This window comes from Numenius arquata, chromosome Z (genome assembly GCF_964106895.1).
Source record: "Numenius arquata chromosome Z, bNumArq3.hap1.1, whole genome shotgun sequence".
NCBI classification, from domain to species: domain Eukaryota; kingdom Metazoa; phylum Chordata; class Aves; order Charadriiformes; family Scolopacidae; genus Numenius; species Numenius arquata.
Genome location: NC_133616.1, coordinates 65,813,875 through 65,834,117, shown reverse-complemented (window position 1 = coordinate 65,834,117; position 20,243 = coordinate 65,813,875). Strand labels below are relative to the sequence as shown.

Here is a 20,243-nt window from a genome sequence, read left to right as displayed (position 1 = left end):
GGCATATACATAGGGTATCTTTTGCCTCAAGGATTCGTCGCGTAGGGGTAGGGGAGGGGAAACACAACCAGCTCCGACCTTCGGAACAAGCCCCAAGACACACCCCCCCCACACCCCCGCTGCACTGTAGCGGGGTGCTGCGCGGCGCGCTGCGGTGCGGTGCGGTGCCGGGGGGGGGCCCTAGGCCGCCCCCTAGCGGCCCACCGCCCCACTCTCCGCCGCCCTTGAGCGGCGGCGTAGTCCCGCCCCCAACCCCCGCTGCGAGTGGCTGGCGGGCGCCCGCGCCCTTCTCTGATTGGTCCCGGCCGCGCCCAGCAGGCTGCGCCGCGCCGCGCCCGGGGCGCAGGGCCGGTTCTGGGTGGCGGGGTCCGTCTGTCATGGAGGAGCTGGACGGGGCGCGGGGGGCGGCGGCAGCAGGCGCTTTCCTGTGAGGCCGGCTGCGGCGGGAAGGGGCCGATCGCGCCCCGGGAAGGTAACGTGTAGCCCGGTGGCCCTTTCTGGCCGGCTCCGGGCGGGCGGGGAGGCCGGGGCGGGCCGTGAGGGAGCCAGGAGCGGGTTAGGGGCCCTGAGGGGAGGGAGGGTGGGGGAGGGGGCTGGGTCTGGCTGGGCTGGGGGGGCGGCAGGCCTCAGGGCGGACTGAGGGTGGTCGTGAGGTAACGGGCAGGCTCAGGCTCTCCTGAAAGCCTGAGACTCGGCCGAAGCCCGGCGGCCGGGTCGTGTATCGCCTTTCCCGCCTGGTTTTCCCCCGTGCGGTGCGTGTCTCGTTGGGGGAGCGGGCCGGGGAAGGGGTGGGGTGGGTGGTGGAGAGGGGTTGAGGGGGCTCTTTCCTTAGGCTGCGCCTCAAAACCAGTCGGGGGTACGGCTCGTAACGCTGTAGGCGAGAAGAGAATTTTTCTGCGGCTGGTATGGATAACACGCTGGTAGGATCAGCCCCCTCTCTCCCCCCTCCTACCACCCCCCCTCCCTCCTCCCCCCCCCCCCCCAGCAGCTTTTCTCAGGGGGCACCGCGCAGCCCGGGGGGTCCCAAAGAAGGCAGCTGGACGTCGGCGCACCGCAGCAGCGAGTTGTTTGGGTATAGCTGTAGAAAAATAACAATTGCGGCTACTCGTTCGCGAAGTAGGAGGTGAAAACATCCAGAATTCTTTCTCTTTCAGATTTATAGCAAGCACAGCCTGTGCTTTGTCAGGACCCTGCTGAGAGTCTCCATGTTGTCCCGTCTGGGTGAAGCTGATCTGAGAAGAAGCTGGGGACATTCTGTTTGGGCTGTGCGTTTCCAGTAAGCTTTTGACTGAGAAAGGCAGGCGTGTATCCTTCAAGAAGCAGAAAGGTACAGACTAAATGGATCTAAAGACAGCGGTGTTCAATGCAGCTCGTGATGGCAAGCTGCGGCTCCTTTCGAAGTTACTGGCAAGCAAAACAAGAGAAGAGGTAGCCCTTCTGATGTCAGAGAAAACCAATGGTGCCACACCACTTCTGATGGCAGCCCGTTATGGTCACCTTGACATGGTGGAATACTTGTTGGACCATTGCTCTGCGTCAATAGAAGTTGGTGGTTCGGTGAATTTTGATGGTGAGACCATTGAGGGGGCTCCGCCATTATGGGCAGCATCAGCTGCTGGCCACTTGAAGGTGGTTCAGTGTCTGTTAGATCATGGTGCATCTGTCAACAATACAACATTGACAAATTCAACGCCACTTAGAGCTGCCTGTTTTGATGGTCACCTGGAAATAGTGAAATACCTTGTGGAGCACAAAGCAGACCTGGAAGTATCAAACCGTCATGGGCATACATGCCTGATGATCTCATGTTACAAAGGCCACAAAGAAATTGCTCAGTATTTACTTGAAAAGGGAGCTGATGTTAACAGAAAAAGCGTTAAAGGTAGGTTAATTTTTTCACTTTTCTTGGGTTAAGTAGGGGTAAAATTGATCGTTTGCTGGTCTTTAGAAAGCTGACATCCAAAAATATTCTTCTAGTCTCATAAAGTGGATTAGCTATATTTTCACTGTGGTAGTGTTTTTTTCCAGTGTACTCCTATGTTAACATGGGTTGTATAATTTCATCCTAAGTGGATATATTTTAATCTTAAACCCATAATTCTTAAAAAAACATAGACATATGAAATATCTCATTTATGCATATGTGAAAAGCTAATAAACTTGCTGAGAACTCTATAGTAGGTTGGTGTAGCAACACATTCAAATATATGAGCGTGTATTGTTTTTCATACTGTTTCTTAACAGACCAAATATGCTGCACGTAAAACTGACCCGTGTCAGTAAGGCTAGTACAAGGAAAGATGCATAAAGGAGAAAAATTCTTTTCTACATTAGAAATTAATAACCACTTTGCTTTTCACCCTTCTCTCCCTCTGACTTCTTGGATAATTTTGGACCTTTTTTATAGTGTTAGTAAACAAAATCTTACACTACAATTAAAGAAACGAAGCTGCAGGTGACCGTGATCACAACAGAAGGGCTTCCAGTGGTGCACAGATCACGAAGGGCATCTCTTTGCCCCTGTTTGCACTTAACCTGGTGTTACCGTTCAAAGTGAAGATTTCTGTTGTTTTTGCTGTGATCATAATTATGTGGACCTCTTGGTTTAGCCACTGTTTTTTTTTATTACATCTCAAATTTGTATGTGAGTTTGATATTGGCCTGAAAAGCATACCAATTATTGCAAGTTAACAATGAATTTTTATCTCACTGAGCCAGGATTGTGTTTCAGCAGCTTATTTTTTATATATATATATTACTAATCTGCTAATAAACCTTTTTGTAGCATAGTACTTCCACTGCCTACTTCTGGCTAATTACATTTGTAACATGATACTATACAGTTATTTCTTCTTAAAGTGTACTTTGTGTCTAGATTATTGTATGATACTGGTAAATGCCAAATATGAGAGTAATCTTTGGAAAAGCTGCTCAGTTAAATATGCCATTTTTCAGCAAATCATGCAGATATGTGGGTTTAATGTAAAGAAAGCTAAACTACAGATTTGTCACAGAGGTGGGCAGAGCAAAATAAATCTTTCTTTGTAAGGATTTAAGGTTGCTTATGAATCATCATGGACTTGTGATAGGATAAAAATGTCATTTTTCTAGAGAGGGTTCTTGGAATAACAAGCTAAATATAAAGTGTGTATTGTTTTTTAGTTTTAAACCAATCCCTTCATATGATGGGTATGAACAGAGCAGCGCTATTAAATCTCTGATGTAACAGGGGAAAAGATGTATCTCTGCAGCTCTTTTTCCCCCCTCATTTTGTGTTGGTGGAGTAGGCTTTACTTTACTGGTCCTTATTATTTGCTTTACTGGTGCGTTACTACTATTTGTCTTTGTTTAAATGACTAGGTGACAGCCAAGGATTTTCTCAGTGGTCTCAGTTCCGCTATTATCTTAATTCCTTCCTCTCTCTGCTTCGTTTAGTTTCTATGTGACTTGCAACTAGGCACATGAGCAAAGCTTCACAAGGTATAATCAGTCCTTATTTAAATTCAGTTTAAAAAAAAAAGTGGGTTTGGATATATTTTAGCTCATGAAAATTCATTTTATGCTTTGAACTGCCATGTGTACAGATGAATGTGTGTACATAATATTTATCAGTTATTGGTCAAGTACAGCATTCCTTTTTGTGTGTGGAAATCTGCTCTGATATGACACAAGCATACTTTTTGGCATCTTAGAACAGTTTGAACTCTGAAGTTATTTAATAAGCAGTGATGAGGTAAAGGAAGAGGAAGTACTATAAACCCTAAAAGTGAAAATAAGCTGTGGAAGGGTAGAACTGAGAAAAACTGGTAGCCCTAAGTACTTCAATAGTGTGGATATTGTAGTGACGAGGCTCAACAACCAACCTTCTGAGCTTTGCTATGCAAGAATGCTCAGTAGTTATTAATTTCAAAAGTAGTATTTCCAACAGGATTCATTTTACATCGGCATGTTGCACCTCAAAGTCTATTATTTTCAGTTTCTATGGCTCCCTGCTGTGTAGTCAACAGGTGACAGTGTGTCTGCACTTACACTAGGAAGATACAGAGAACCTGAGTGCTCTGCTCTTGAATAGTAGAAGTTGTTGCTATCCTTGTATCTGAACTATTTTTTGTAGTCTCCTTCCTGGACCATGTATGGAGAAGCTACTGTTCTGTGAAAGATGTAAAAGCTTTAGTTATTGTAGATTTTGCTGCATTTAAAATTACAGTGCTTCTCAAAAGAACAAAAATATTTAAGTGGAGGTGCTGTTGTGGGAGATTATAGATTCTTTTCCAGATATTACTCTTAAAACCATGAAATTATTTGAACTGTTCCTTGTGGTTTTCCACTGTATTTTCATATTGCAAAGTAGAACTTTATTCATATTTCAAAAGCCAGGAAAATCTAGAGATTGGAAAGGTACAAAAATGTTTTGAAGTGTTGAAAGTTCCAGGGAAAAATACAAATACTTTGAGATGAGAAAACAGCGAAGTTCACAGGCATCTAGAAGTCAGGATGGCAAATGAGGCAGGGTATGAAAGAGCAGGTGAAAACATGGTGAAATCCTGCTTCTAAATACAGGCAGAATCCTGCAACTGTGTTTTGGACTACAGAAATTCAGAATGCAGAGGTTCTTGAAAGACAGCTGTGGAAGGGCAAAAGTACAGCTAGGAAATTATTAGGATGTTCCTAAAGACTTCAGAGTCTGAGTCAGATAAGATGCTACACCCAGGTAAAGTGTAGGTCTGGCGCTGTCTCACAGGAGATGGTGGTGAAGAAGGAGGTAACAAGAAGTCTGGGGCAGGTAAATGGTATACTGTGAAAGATGGCCAGTGGTTCTGACTTTAAAAAACTTTTTATATTATGTGAACAGTGTTAGTGAAGGGGGCAAATTGGCAGCTGCGGTAAGAAGGGTGGGCTTTTTTCTCTTAGAATTGTGGAAAACAGCAAAGATATCATCTTTTTTTTTTTTTTTTTTTTTTTTTGGTAGAAAATCAAAAACCAGCCAAAGTGACACTTAGAAAGTGAGTTAATTCACCATTGTCTTCCTAATTCAGCAGCTTCTCCATTATATTACACCTGGTTTAAGGAGCTGCAGATTAAAAATAACAAAGCTTAGTAAGTTTCACTGGTATATAACAATGCCTCAAATGGTAAGTTGTTTGTTTGTTTCCAAAAACAAAACAAAAAAACTTCTTGAAGATCTGAAAGCGTTTATGCTGCTCTTAAAAGGAGGAACAGTGTGGATAGTGCTAGAGTGGCAGTACTCTTGAGTTTTCAGGAGGCGGTAGAACCTTAGAACTAACCCTGAAGTGAAGCACATACCTACCTTTGTGCTGGATGAGAAGGATGTTTTCAGTGTTTCGGCTTTATGCAGTTTTCTGTTCTGCTGCATTGCAAAGCCTGCCAGTGATCTGTTGTTAGAGTGGTGCTCCCTTGCCATTTTCAGAACAGACCTCTGGGTTCTTCAATACTGTTTCACTGTTGTCTTTCTGTGCAAGTCGTCATTTGGCTGCTATGTGTGGGGAGGGAAGTGCTTACTCTTGTAGTTCAAGTGGTTGAAGTCTTTGGGTCTTCAGATTACAGATTTGGGCTCTCTTGGGGGCTGTTGGTTGGATTTGGTATTTAAAATAAAATGTCATATAATTGCCCCAATAAAATTCTTTTTCATGCAGATAATTTTAAAGGGAACATATACTTCTGTGCTAACTTCAGACAGAACACTTGGGTCTTGCATTTTGAAAATTTGCAGTGGACATTTTGATAAATTATGTTATGCTTTATTCTCCTCTGCCAGACTTGCTGCAATAATGGAGATTCATTCCTTTCCTTTCCTTTCTGCAATTAATGAGTTAAATTATAGGTACTGGTAGCCAGGATGAGCTGAATGTAATGGTGCAGGGAATAAAGACTCTTTTCCAAAATACCTACTTGAAAGGCAGATGTTCTTTTTCTGAACATGGCTTGTAAGTCTTTCCATTGCTCAGCTGCTTGGTATGTGGTCTCTTTCTCTTCAAGGGGATATTTGTGGATTTTACTAGTGGTCTTCACTAACTCTGTCTCTTCTGTTGTTAGCAAACTCATCTGCTAGCCAGAAGACTAATTTTCCTCCTCTTGAGTATTAGAAGATTTTGTAAGAACTGATGGAGTAGGCATTCGTTTAGGTGTCTCTTGAGATCTGTGCAGGAATGTATGGTTGCAAGCCCTTATTCTGTGTCATTTATGGTCCTCCATACTGTTGCAGCAGTTGGAGGGACTCACATATTTTGAAAACGCAAAATAACACTCTGATTCAAAATCTCATTATTCTTAGATTCCACTGGCACAGTGTCTGATTAGAATAGGTTTGTAAAACAATATGGAGGACGAGGCTTGTTGACTTTGCTTCCTCACTTTGGAAAGTATAGAAGACCTCAATCTCTGTGGGTACTGTATCAAGGTTACACAGATAGTAGTGCTATTTCAGTATTGTCATTTACGTGAGGTACTGGAAAGTGTAACACTCAAATCCACTGGTAAGGGAAAAAAAGTGTTTTACAAACTTGGCAGACCCAGAAATAAGGGGATTAGAGAGATTCACACTCTTTACTCTATGATCAGTGTGGTTTAATATGTGCTAAAAATAATTAATTTTCTTTTGCAATAAACATTAAGGAGTCTGACAGGTTTGTTCTGAGGTTTTTTTGTCTTATCTGCTTGCCAAGATTCATTGGTGGTGGGGAAACACTGGACAAAAAAACCAAAACAAAACAAAGCTCTCTTTTTTTTTTCCCCCCTCTTCTTTTTTTCCCTTTGTGAATAAACCCTTGCTCTAAAAGTGTTCTGTGTCCTTTTCTTGTTTGGTTGGTTGTTTTTTTTTCCTTTTTTGGTTGGTATTACATGGCACAGTGCACTGCATTTTGTAGATATTTTGTGTGTGACGCTATGTGGAAAGTGAACTTCAGTAGGAATGTCTGTAAATAAAATAAGGAAGATGCAGTTTAAAGGAATAAATTACTGAATTTCAACTAGAAAGGAGTTTATGTTGAACTTAAATGATTAACAGTGTACTTTTTATTGGTAATCTTGATAGTACAAGTTCTCATGAAGTGCTTTGGTGAGCAAGAGAACAATTACTCCATTACGGAATATGTAAGCTATATTAAAATAACTTGTTGAAATTAGCAGTTCTGTGCAATTTTTACTTAATTTCTTCTTAAAGAGAAGACATACCTTTAGTGTTTCTTTGTCATGCATACTAAGCGTAGGGATGTATTTTTCTTCAGTTTTCTTATGCACTGCCTTTGTATATATGTAGCAATAGGTTTGTTGTTTTTTTTTTTAAATCAGTAAAACTGTTGGAAGACTCAAGTGCTTCAAGTGCTCTGTTAGAAAAATATCAGTTACATGAGCAATTTCACTTTAAAAGTGATTGATTTCATCTGTAAGGCTGCAAAAATAAGTACACAGTTTATTTTACATAGTGGCCAGACATTTAAATTAAATCTTTTTTTCTCTTATATTTAAAGATCTTGGATATGAAATCAGATTGATACTAAATTTTAATGTAAGTTTTGTTACCCAGAAATTTGATCAAGCGTTTTGTAAGTATTAGGAAGTGGATGTACTTAATTGGTTGCAAATCAAGTCAAATCACTTTCTGTGTCATTGCTTCATTTTCTTTCATTCCCATGTCACAAGCTACCAGTCTATTTTGGGGATTACTTGCTTCTGACATAGAAAGACATGGCCTCGTTATGAATTTAAATGCCCACCCCCCACTCTGATAAGCTTTTGGTAACACGAGATAGTTAGAGAATCAGTTCTGTGATATGTAACGTTCATACCACTTTTAATGGAGGACTGTAACAAAAGAATAAAACATGCAGCTGTGGTGTCAACTGATCATACCTTTTTCCTTAATTTGTTTTTGCAAGATTTGGAAGGACTGGAGGTGGGGTTATTCCGTTTCTTTGTTGCTGTTTTTACGTAGAGGAAGTTATTAGATAATGTGAATAGTAAAGCTTTATACAGATAAAAATGGTTTGTAAGCAGTGTTAGCAGTACAGTGTAGTGGCACTTACCTTCTAGCAGAGAAGTACTATGACTACCAAAACATTTCCAGTACAATTTTGTTTCTGTAGAAGAATGATGAACCTTTCATGTTGTTGTAATATTAGCTGTCTTCTATACGTGATTAAATTCCTGCAGAACATTTTGGAATTAAAATTGGATTAAGAAAATTTAGTGAAATTCATTTTGAAATAATTGTTCACACCTTTAAAAAAATACTTTGATTTGACCATCATCTTTGTGTGTGTCACTTGGAAAACTGCTTATCAAAGGGAATGACTTTCAAATTACTTTTGCTTATTTTCAGCCTTTCTCCTCTTTACTACAGTAGTACATATAATGTTGACTTTTAGTTTGTTACTGAATAAATGATGTTACAAAAATTGAATTAACTGCTGAACTATGTTCAGCCACTGTTTATTCCTGTCACTATAGACAATATAGGGGTTTTGAAACGGATGAGTTAATTCACAGAATAATGGTTATAACTAAGCAGAATAATGCTATACATATTTGAACTGTTCAATTCCTGGCCAATATGTGGAACATAAACTTTGAATTACGTATTAAAGCCACTGCCATGTTCACTTTCAAGTTCTTCCTCAATTTTAGCACTTGATACTAGTTAAACAGGTGTAGACAGCTGTTACACTTGTTATTTCTTAAGGTTGGGGTTTATGGTTTTTGAAGTTGGCAGCTCTGTCTACCCATGCCCATTTTCAGTCTATAGAAACTGGGGTTTTTACCATGTATCCTTCCCACTGCTGTACCTGTACCATCCAGTCAAACTGAAGTGAGGTGCAGCCACTGAAAATTAGTGGTGATGGCCTTCCTTTATTGGTTTGTACCTGGCTTAAAATAACTGTGGTTGTTTTAACTCTTAAGGGCTACTACAATATAACTAGCTAAAAAATTACAGTGCTTCTGATATGTTGTCAGTAACAGCTGTTTAAACTTAAGTCAGTAATTGTAATACGAATAAAACACCCAATTTTTTAAAAGTGAATGATACCGAGTTGGACAGAGTAGTGAAATTCCTTGGAGTCTTAAGCATATTTCCACATGTTCTGCATAGCTGCATTGTAAATTAATGACATACAGACTGCTAGATTGGACTTGAATTTACCCAGACAATGGCGAAGCTTAATTTGCATGGATCTTTTTCAGTATTAATGTGTCATAGCATATAAGCCTGGCAATCGCTAAGAGAGTGTCAAAAGCAGCGTTATATGATGATGGATCTAGAATGTGTAATATGAAGAGCTGCCATTGGTCATTGTCAAAGTCAGCAAAATGTATATTGGTAGTTGTGAAGCAATAGTAAGAACTTTGGTGTTACTAATACCTTTTGGTTTCTTTGCCTTTAATATACTTTTATGTTATGACTTTTTAAGTATCTTAAAATGTTGACTTGAAGGTAGAAAATAGGTGCCAAATCCAGTGTTTCGAAGCTCTGCTGTAAGGGACAGAACACGGACTTGAATACTCCCTGAAATGGCTGTATTAACTGGAGGCTCAGCCAACACCCAGACGCATCTGGTTTTGCCTTCATCGCCGAGTGCAGAAGTGTCTGAGGAACCAGCCAGTCTTCAGTTCTGGGTTGACTCCTGTAGTTACATTTTAACTCAACTTTCTCCAGTATAGCAAGAAGACTTATACAATATATGTGTATTGGCAAGTTTGTGTATTTATCTGCTTTTGACACATTCCTGTCTTGGGAATTTAAAGGTCTCATGCTCATCAATATTGAGGTATCGACAGTTTTCTGGTCTATGATGTGTGAAAAGGACAGAGGGCATTATAGTTGACAAACGATGTGTGCCAAATTCGCCAAACCACATATATTTGGTTAAATCTCTGTTCCTGTGATTGGAAATTTTTGTTGATCTTTGTAGAGACTGTAGTGTGGCCAGATCTGTGGCTGACTTAATGGTCTCTATTGGTGATAAAAATGTCTAACGTATTAAAAATTAAAAATCACTTGCCATTGGATGAACTGATTTAGCTTTGTGAATCTTGATCTAACAGTTTCAGTTGTCACTTTGTGTCAGGGTGTCTTCCTCGGCTTACTTGTTAGCGGCCGGTGATTTTACTATCATTTGCTATTTAGAAGTGTTTCAGGAAAGGAACATTTTGCAAGTCAAGTTCACTGTCTGTTAATGAAAGAAACTAATATTTTCTGTGGTGTTTTTATTTTTTTTTAAATGTTTGGAACTGGCACTTAAAATACTGGTTGAGGGACAAAATATGTTCATAGTTCAGCTATAATTGCAAACACCTGTTAAACTTGAGTCATATGCTTTTGAAAATAACTTTAGACACATCTTTTGTATGAATTTGATTAGTGTGTCAGCTAAATTTTGGTATCTGATGAGCCTGGATTGAGACTCACTTTGTCCTGAATAACTGCTGGTCCTTCATACCACTGTTGTTCTGGTTGCTGGAATTGAGAGCTATAAAGAGGCCATGAAATGTGCTGTTGGTTCTTCTTCAGGTGGTCCACAAATAAGTTTTGAGGAAGAAGCAGCAGAGCAACTTACATGTAAAGTTTTGAAAAGTGAAAGATTAGAAGAGAGAGAGCAAGGAGGAGGTGATTGGGATCCTGTGACTGGGGAAACCAAGGCAAAATGCCCAGTGCTTATGAGAAAATTGTCATCTAAACAGACCATGCATACTTCTTTTTCTCCATATCAAAACTTGCACAAACACTGGATGAATGCTTTCTTGTCTCGGTGGCTTGTCAAAAGAAGATGAAAACAAGCTACTACATGATAGTCTGCTAATTCAAAACACAGAATAGAGGTCTACATTGTGGATATCTAAGGTGTATGCTTCTGCTGGTGAGAAGTGGGTATTGAATTTAGAGGATAGACACTGTGGTTTGATTATCAATGGATGCTTGCAGCCCAGAAAGCCAAGTGCATCCTGGGCTGCATCAAAAGAAACATGGCCAGCAGGTTGTGGGAGGTGATTCTGCCCCTTTACTCTGCTCTTATGAGACCTCACCTGGAGTACTGTGTCCAGCTCTGGAGTCCTCAGCACAGGAAGGACATGGACCTGTTGGCATGAGTCCAGAAGAGGACCACAAGGATAATCAGAGGGCTGGAGCACCTCTCCTATGAAGACAGGCTGAGAGAGTTGGGGTTGTTTAGCCTGGAGAAGAGAAGGCTCTGGGGAGACCTTATGACAGCCTTCCAGTACCTAAAGGGGGCCTACAGGAGAGATGAGAAGGGACTCTTCATCAGGGAGTGTAGCTATTGGACGAGGGGTTTTAAACTGACAGAGGGGAAATTTAGATTAGATATTAGGAAGAAATTCTTTACCCTGAGGGTGATGAGATACTGGAACAGGTTTCCCAGAGGGGTTGTGGATGCCCCATCCCTGGAAGCGTTGAAGGCCAGGTTGGATGGGGCTTTGAGCAACCAAAGTGTCCCATGGCAGGGGGGTTGGAATTAGATGGTCTTTAAGGTCCCATCCAACTGTAACCATTCTGTGATTCTATGACCAGATATTTCTGAATTTTGCTTTTGTGTTTTTTCTTCAACTTTATATATCTTGTTAGAAGGAAGATGTGTGCCATGAAGTCACATGTAAAACCTAGAAGATATGAAAATTATTTGTGATATCTTATAGAAGAACCTATAGCAGGTTCTTCTAATCGTAATGAAAGTTGAACAAATTTTCTACTTCTGAAGTATATTTAATTAGTATGACTCTTCTTTCTGTATGTACGTATACACGTACTAACTTTAAGTGTTTTGCTTTTGAATTTATCCTATTTAAGGCAGTATAAACAATATGTTATTGTCAGAATGTATTAGCAGAAAGACTTTACCTCCATTTTAGTTTTATTTCTATACAGTGTTCAGCTTATAAGGCAGATCTCAGGCACGCTTTTGATTTGAGTTTCATTAGCTAAATAGTCTAGTATAAAAGTGAACTGCTCAATCTGGAATTCAGAGCCTGGAAAAAAAGATACGTATTTCTTCAAGATTATGAAGATAAGTGAAAGCTGTTTATATCAGTAGACTGTATGTCTACAAATACATACTTATCCCAAACATGAGCTGAATATTTCAAGACTACTGCTTTGTTTCCTAATGCACCATATTTCTGTCAGAGACTAGAAATACAACAGCAAAGCGCACTGTAAATGGCTGTCTTGTTGGCATTAAAAAAAAAAAGCGCCTACCAAAAATGCAAGTGAGGAATTTTCAGGAAACTTCTCTCTTAACTTTTAAAAGCCAAATCTGATGACTATGAATGGACAGAGAACCCTTAGAAAAGAAGGTCTGATTTGTGAATGTGTAAACTTGCTGACAGCGTGACAGAAACTGATGATCTGATGGGCAGTTAACTGGAATTTGCAGGACTAATGATGGAAGAAATCTTAGGGGTGTGTGTGTAGGGATTTTACATGAACTTTCTGTTAATAATTTACATATTAATTTAGTGGGAGCCTAAGAAGTTATTGGGCCTGAATCTGTAGTATGTATAATATACTATAAAGAACAAGGTGGACTTAAATTGTGTGATTTTAAAAGCAGTCAACCACATAAGAGACTTTGTTATGTTGGGAGAGGACCGGGAGAGTTTGTCTCCATCTTTTTCCTTCTCCTCCAGTAAAGTGCTCATATTTGAAGTTAAGCAACATTTTCATCTAGTTGAAGCCTGATAGTTACATATTTAACTGTGGTGTCCAATGCTTGCTTTCTAATTTTCTGTTAATAAGGTTTTCAAACAAGTAGCACTAGCGCTTACTAAAAATTTCCCCACATGGTGTTAGAACCAGAGTGCCTTTAAATAAAAGACTGTGCAATGTCATGCTAATGAGAAATAATCTGCATGTAAATGGTAAGACATTTACAAGATAGATGGCTGCATTTGTTTATTGAAGGCATGATTTTCTTCTTGGCTTTGGGAATCCTAACCAGAGGAGCAGAGGGATATGTGGGACTTCAGGATAAATATCTAAGAAAGCATTAAGAATATTTTGTCTGGGTATATACATGTGCTTGACAAAATATCCAGCTCCTTCAGAATATACTAGCAGTCTCAAATGCTCCAGCTGAGATGAAGGGCCTGTTGTGATGGATTGTGTTTTCCGTTGTGTACAATCATTGCTTCAAAACATGTAAATCAAAAGGGTTGGCAGACAGAGCGAGGAAGAGGTATAACGTAGAGGCAAACAAAGCCAATGTTGGGTTAGTCCAGCTTTAATTTTCATACAGATCTCATTATTTTTTAATCGGTGGACCTCCTCGTGCTATTAACATACTTTAAAAAACCCTTCTTCTTGTCTGACACAACATTGGCCAGTTTCAGCTCTGAGCTTTAGCCTTTTGTGTCTTTGCCCTGCATATATGAACCACAGGTCTGTAGTCTTCCTGTGAAGCCTGACCTTGCTTCCAGAGATCATACGATTTCTTTTTCCTCTTGAGCTCCACGAGGAGTTTGTGTTTGGCCCAGCTGGTCTTGTGCACCACTGTGTTGACTTCTGAGACAATGGAATTGCCTGCACCCAGGCTTTTATGTAGTGGACAATTCTGTTTTAATTCTGTGTAGGGTTTTGTTGGCTTTTTTTTTTTTTTTTTTTTTAATAATGAGACAAAAAGGTCCTTAAAACCTGTTTAATTCTTTCAGACAATAGTATCAAGCATTTTGATTTGGATATCAGCCTGGATATTTAATCAGATCTTGAATATTTTGACTTGTCATCTAAGTCTTTCATAGTCCATAGATGTCAAAACAGCTGTTTTTTAACTATTATGTTTGGGGGGTTTTAACTTTTTTAACTATTTTTTTTTTAAACTATTAGTATGGCAGGGTTTGGACTATAATTTCATTACATTTGGGTAATTGTGTTTCTTCTCTTGCAGGAAACACTGCGTTACATGACTGTGCAGAATCTGGAAGTTTGGAGATCATGAAGATGCTTCTCAAGTATTGTGCTAAAATGGAAAAGGATGGTTACGGAATGACTCCCCTTCTGTCAGCTAGTGTGACAGGCCACACGAATATAGTGGACTTTCTGACCCAGCATGTACAGACCAGTAAGGCTGAGCGCATAAATGCTCTGGAACTTCTAGGAGCGACATTCGTGGACAAAAAGAGAGATCTGCTTGGTGCTTTGAAATACTGGAAGCGAGCTATGGAAATGAGATACAGCGATAGGACTAATATCCTGAGCAAACCTGTGCCACAAACACTAATTATGGCGTATGATTATGCTAAAGAGGTAAACAGCTCAGAAGAGCTAGAAAATCTGATTGCAGACCCTGATGAAATGAGAATGCAAGCGCTATTAATTAGAGAACGTATTCTTGGCCCCTCTCACCCAGATACATCCTACTATATTAGATACAGAGGTGCTGTCTATGCAGACTCTGGAAACTTCAAGCGTTGCATCAACTTATGGAAATATGCTTTGGACATGCAGCAGAGCAATCTTGATCCGCTGAGCCCTATGACAGCCAGCAGTTTGCTGTCATTTGCTGAACTTTTCTCCTTCATGCTGCAGGATAGGGCAAAAGGCCTGCTAGGTACTACTGTCACATTTGATGACCTCATGGGTATACTGTGCAAAAGTGTTCTTGAAATAGAACGGGCCATGAAACAAACCCAGTGTTCTCCTGATCCAATACAGCTGAACAAAGCCCTTTCCATCATTTTGCATTTAATTTGCTTGTTGGAGAAAGTACCTTGCAGCTCAGAACAGGAGCATTTTAAGAAACAGACTATTTACAAGTTTCTTAAGCTTCAGCCTAGAGGGAAGAATAACTTCAGTCCACTTCATCTTGCTGTTGACAATAATACTACATGTGTGGGTCGCTACCCAGTTTGTAAATTCCCCTCTCTACAAGTTACTGCTATCCTGGTGGAATGTGGTGCTGATGTAAATGTCAGAGACTCTGATAACAACAGTCCATTACACATTGCTGCACTCAACAACCACCCAGACATCATGAATCTTCTTATCAAGTCAGGTTCACACTTCGATGCTACAAACTCGCATAAACAAACTGCTAGTGATTTGCTGGATGAGAAGGAAATAGCAAAAAATTTAATCCAGCCCATAAATCATACTACATTGCAGTGTCTTGCTGCTCGTGTAATAGTGAATCATAACATATACTATGCCGGGCACATCCCTGAAAAACTAGAGAACTTTGTTTTGCTCCATAGATGATAGTGTGGAGTTCCAGAGCACTGTTTTTGAAGCACGACTTGGTGATGATATTTTCCTTGAGCACTGTTGTGATACACCAGCGTTCCCTTAGCTTGCTTCATCTTGCTCTCATTGCCTAAAGCGTTGTTAGCATCAGATCTGCAGAGTTGGTTACCCAGTATTTAATATGAATATGCCATATAATATATTTTGTGGATTATTTAGAAATGTAACGCCATATTTAGACTCTTAAAATTGTCTGCCAAAGGCTTGTCTATTCTGGTCTTATTTGCCTGTTGGGTGTTTGGGACTGAGTTGAGTATTTTCCACTGATGTCTTTTTACTATAACTGTTAAGTGGATTTTATACAGTTGGAAGGTCATCTTTTTTTTGGTTTTGCTTGAGCATTTCTACTCTTACTCTGTTCTTTTTCTATGGACTCATTGCTAAAATGTACAAGTTGTATGGACTTGTTAACAGTTGCAACTACCATAAGTGCTTTTATCTTCTCTATGCACTGGCTTAAACATGACTGTTGTGTGTGAGCATATTTCTATGCAGCACTTGGCCAATTTCAACTTAAATGCCAATTTTGTTTTGCAGTTTGTTTGGAGCTCTTTTGAGAATGCTGTCTTCATAGCATGACAAATTTTGGAGTTACTTATCAGCTCTCCGAACTTGGGTTTGACTTTTTTGACTGCTGTAACTGAGGTTCCTTTCCTTTTGATCCTCTGGAAATCTGTCCTGAATTTGGGAGAAGAAAATCTCGCTTTTTTTCATCGTAGTCCACTTGAACTTTAAATCTGAAAACCATTTTATTGCATTGTGCAGTTAGGGGAAGAGTCCTCATTATGTACAACTGACACCTTCCCCTTTGCACTAATGTCTTGCTTGTGCTGGTTATGTGACTAGATGTGAAGTTTGCTCAAAGTTTAACCTCAAACTTAATGATACACTTTAATGAGAAATAGATCAAATGTATGCTGTAGTTTAAAATTTACAAATCAACTTTAGCTACAAAAGAAACTAAAGCATGTTGATGGCATGATGCTTATCAGTCCAGATCTAGACATCATCTAATATAGTAAGTGGCTGTATGCCAGGGTATTGGAAGTTCTATAGCAGTGTCCTTTTTTTCTTCATTTTGAGTATCTTTATAAATACTTGCATGGATTTTTCATCTCTGCTATGTCAGCTGTACTTAACAAAAAGCGGAAGTTCTATTGTGTATATAGCTCCTAATTAAAGTACCTATTTTTATAATATTTGCACAACAGCTTAGCTTTTACAACAGAAAGGGCTCTTTTGACTTGATAAGAAATCTATAAATGAAGATCATAAATGTGAGTGCGATTCAGGTAATTAATATAATTCAGCACTTTACTGGTGATTAATATTAGAATTTATTACGGCACGTTAGCCCTGCAAATGTCTTAAAAATTAATTTCTGTTGGGTAGAATACAGTTTACTTGCAAGTTTAGTGGTCTAGCATTATTGGATATTTTTGACTTGATGTTTCACTTCAGTGGTGAGCAGTAAGTGTACCTATGGAGTTCTTGCTCCAGAAATTCAACAAATTGATTTAGACCTTTGTCAGGATAGAGGTATTTGGACACCAAATTAATTAGATGAAGGTAATGTTGTTTTAGGAGGGTCTCTTTTAGTATTTTTTTTTTTTTAGTTTCACTTTCAAAATGATGTCAGAACATTTTTGTTGTTTGTGAATTAAGTTGAGGAAGAATATGTCTTGGGAGCATATAAGAATAGTTCTTCCTTGCTTTTGGGCTGTTTTTGGGTTCCTGTTAGTGTACAGCGTGGTGCCTACTAGCTTTGCCATTCTTAGGAAAAATATGGGGATGTTTTTAAACAAAAGTATGTTAAAAGCAGTGCTGTTCGTGTATTGCCACTCTCAGACTCTGTATTTTGAAGCAACTTTCACCTGTTTGTCCCATGCCATGTCTACATTGTATGAAATTCTGAGAATGAGGAAATCCTATTAGTTTCTCTTGCAAATACATGGGAGTAAAACTCTATTCAATTGGCTGAATTTCTCTGATTTGTAATGATTAAAACACATGCCACCCAAGTTGTTATTTGTGAGAACATGTAGTTTGATTTTTGAATTATTTTTTTTATTATTTTTTTGCTCTTCTACTACTCTATAAGTAGGGATAATCAACAAATCACACTGTGCTAGAAATGATGCACGTAATACTTTTCAGTCATAAAAATAATTCTTTTTCTATAGGTCACAGAGAAGGGGATTTTTAGATTTTTAGAGTTTTATACTCTGGAATCTGTACTGCTCTTTAGTGGTGTTAGTTTAAGTTTCTGTCTTTATAACTGTTAAATATCCTGTTTAAAATTAGTTGGACATTATTAGTCAAGAAATATAATCTAAAGATTGTTAATTGTTAGCAAATTTTTGTATGGAAAATATTCCCAAAAGAGGAAGCATATCACTATTTAGTGTATGTAAATCTAGTGAAAGTTACTACAAGGAAGGCTGTTAGCTAATTCTTTAAAACCAAACCATTTTAATAGGACATACTGACTTACGGTATCTAGTTCTGTCTAAATACCTATCAATGTGCATCAGTCCTAAAGACTACTGCCTCCATGCAGAATTTAATTTCTCATGGTGATGAGGCCATCTGCTGAACTCTTACCTTGCCAGGTACTTGGACTTCAGTGTCCATGCAGATGAGTTCATTCATTTAATACCACTTTCCACTTAGCCCTGTATGTTGATCTTACCCTGTTTAATTTTTCTTAATTTTAAAACAAACTGGTACAGAGCTTATGCTGGGTAATGTGTTAGGGATTAGTTCAGGATTTGCTGGTTGAGGGGGAGAGTTGGGACAGCAGTCCCTGTCTGAGATGTGTGTGCCACTAAGGCCTGTCCTAATGGGTAATAGCAGTTTTGCCCCCCTTAACCCCTGCTTCAAAGCATTTTTGTCTCCACTTCTGTATAGATACCAACTTTCTGGACCAGATTTTTTTTTTATTATTCATACTCTTGTTACTATTCAGAGGTGGGAATAAGTTTATTTTAGTGAAAAATGTTGATGCTAAATGCAGTGGTGTTCTGAGCTGAACTTAAACTGTGGTAAGGACAAAGAACTAAAGAGCATTCAGAACACAAAAAATTGCTTTATTTCTGTCATATTTTTAACTCATTCTTTTCCTGTTCTTCTACTTTCTTCCTGTTTGGGCTTTTTTTCTGATGAAATTTACTGCTTCTGAGCTACCAACGTAGAAAATTGTTGAGAACACTGTGGAAAAAAATGTATGCCCTGCAGAGGTGAAACAGGTTTTAAAATTGATTAAGCAGTTTACAGATATGGCTCCCTAGAGACAAAGACAGTGATACCTCCTTACTTGTTGAGACCTCTGAAGTTTTATTTTTTGGTGTAGGGGATAAATGTTCAAAGCAGTTTTTCTTCTAATCATCTTGTGTTTCAACTGAAATACTTCAATCAGAAAGATGAAAAGTACTCTCGTAGAAAAAATTAAATGCTTTTCCTACCAAACTAAAATTATATTCCTATTTTTATATCAGTTATGCTGGTAACAAGATTCCAGCTGTCTGTGGTGTCTCTGTTCTGTTTAAGTGCAGTGTAAAGACACTTTCTGAAATGCAAGGCAACAAGAGTGGTTAGTTTTCCATATATACTTTACAATAGTCCCTGGACAGGAAGTAATTTTGTGTATTTCCTAAGTCCCCAAAGAGCTCTCTTCTATGACTGTTTTGCAACTGGTTAAAATTAACCTCTTTCCAGTTTTACAAAACACTACTTAAAAAAAAGGAATAGAGTGCTATAGCAAAATCCTTTCAGGAGGATTTATAAAAAGATAAAAACCTCATGAGGAAAAAATGTGCCTCTCCTCAGTTTTATATCAACTGCTAGGTGACAGTGGCAGGATATGACCGCTCTTAAAATAGCTTCCTCGTGCTTTGAAATATAGAGTGGAATGCCTGTTGTACTCTTAAATGTTGATAAACGTGAGTAAGTAGACTTAACACTAATTTCTATCTTTTGTGACTACAATGAAGTCAACTGGTATTTAATACTTCAAGGAAATTTTGGGGATATTGATGGGGATATGTCTTGGCTTTGAGTGTGAGAGTAACTGTGGTCCCCTCAGTGAGGGCAGAATGAAAAGCTGTTGTTGACTTGGTTTTAATTAATGTTGTATTTGTGTTCCATTCTATCACAAAGACTTCCTATACAGGGCTAGCTCTGTGTATGGAAATATTGCAGTTTCTTTTTTACGTGAAGTAATTTAGCTTTAACAGTAATGTAAAAAAGGAATAACAAGCGTATTTCTCTGCTCTTACTATCTTTAGGCTCCAAATACAGATTACATTAAAAATATGTTTTGGAGAACACCTGTCTGAGTCTATATATCTGTTTCCTTTAGGGTTACTGCAATACGGGTCGGTAAGCTGCTGTTTCTGTTGAGTATAAATTGTTACATGTGAATGCTGCAGCTTTAGGCTTCGATCTTCCTGCCGTTAAGAATTGTACCTTAAACAAAATGTCGTGTTTCATTCTCTTTCCCTGAAATGGTTGCCCAGCCAAGCCTTTAAATTCTGGTAGTGAGCAATAGTAAAGAAAAGGTTTAAGCTAAATGATACAGGAGACACTATTTCTCCAGTTACTAGAAAATGCAGTTACTCATGCTATTAACTCTGTGAAAACATAGTAGTTTTGATTTATAGCATAAAAGTAGTTAGCGAGACCTTGCAAGAATTAAGCAACAGACACTTTTTCAAGAAAGCTGCACAAATTAATTTTCTCCTTAAAACTTTTGAAGTCTCTTCGCTATTGCATGGACAATTTTTAAAAAGAGAGGCATAGAATACGCCAAGGGTGAGAGAAGTATGAGGAGATCCTTTTTAAAGGCAGCTAGAGAGTGGAAGACTTTGAAGAACATTCCCATTGTAATTTCAAAAAATCTTTATAGATAGGCATAGTAGTCACAATCCTATACTTAAAGGCACCGTACACTTCAAAGAGCTAAAATTTCAGATTTAGG

At 38.9% G+C, this 20,243-nt stretch overlaps 1 protein-coding gene across 1 annotated transcript; it reads left to right on the top strand.

Moving 5' to 3' along the window:
• The first annotated feature begins 339 nt into the window (after nucleotides 1–339).
• On the top strand, nucleotides 340–19,589 carry FEM1C (fem-1 homolog C). Its single transcript, XM_074166141.1, has 3 exons — nucleotides 340–472; nucleotides 1,155–1,882; nucleotides 13,911–19,589. The coding sequence occupies exons 2-3, from the start codon at nucleotides 1,339–1,341 to the stop codon at nucleotides 15,218–15,220; spliced, it is 1,854 nt and encodes a 617-aa protein (XP_074022242.1). The 5' UTR covers nucleotides 340–472; nucleotides 1,155–1,338; the 3' UTR covers nucleotides 15,221–19,589.
• The last annotated feature ends 654 nt before the right edge of the window (nucleotides 19,590–20,243 follow it).

Coding starts and splice junctions, on each gene's coding strand:
- FEM1C (XM_074166141.1), top strand. CDS start 1,339: ATGGATCTAAAGACAGCGGTGTTCAATGCAGCTCGTGATGGCAAGCTG. Junction 1,883..13,910: donor TAACAGAAAAAGCGTTAAAG/GTAGGTTAATTT, acceptor CTTCTCTTGCAG/GAAACACTGCGTTACATGAC.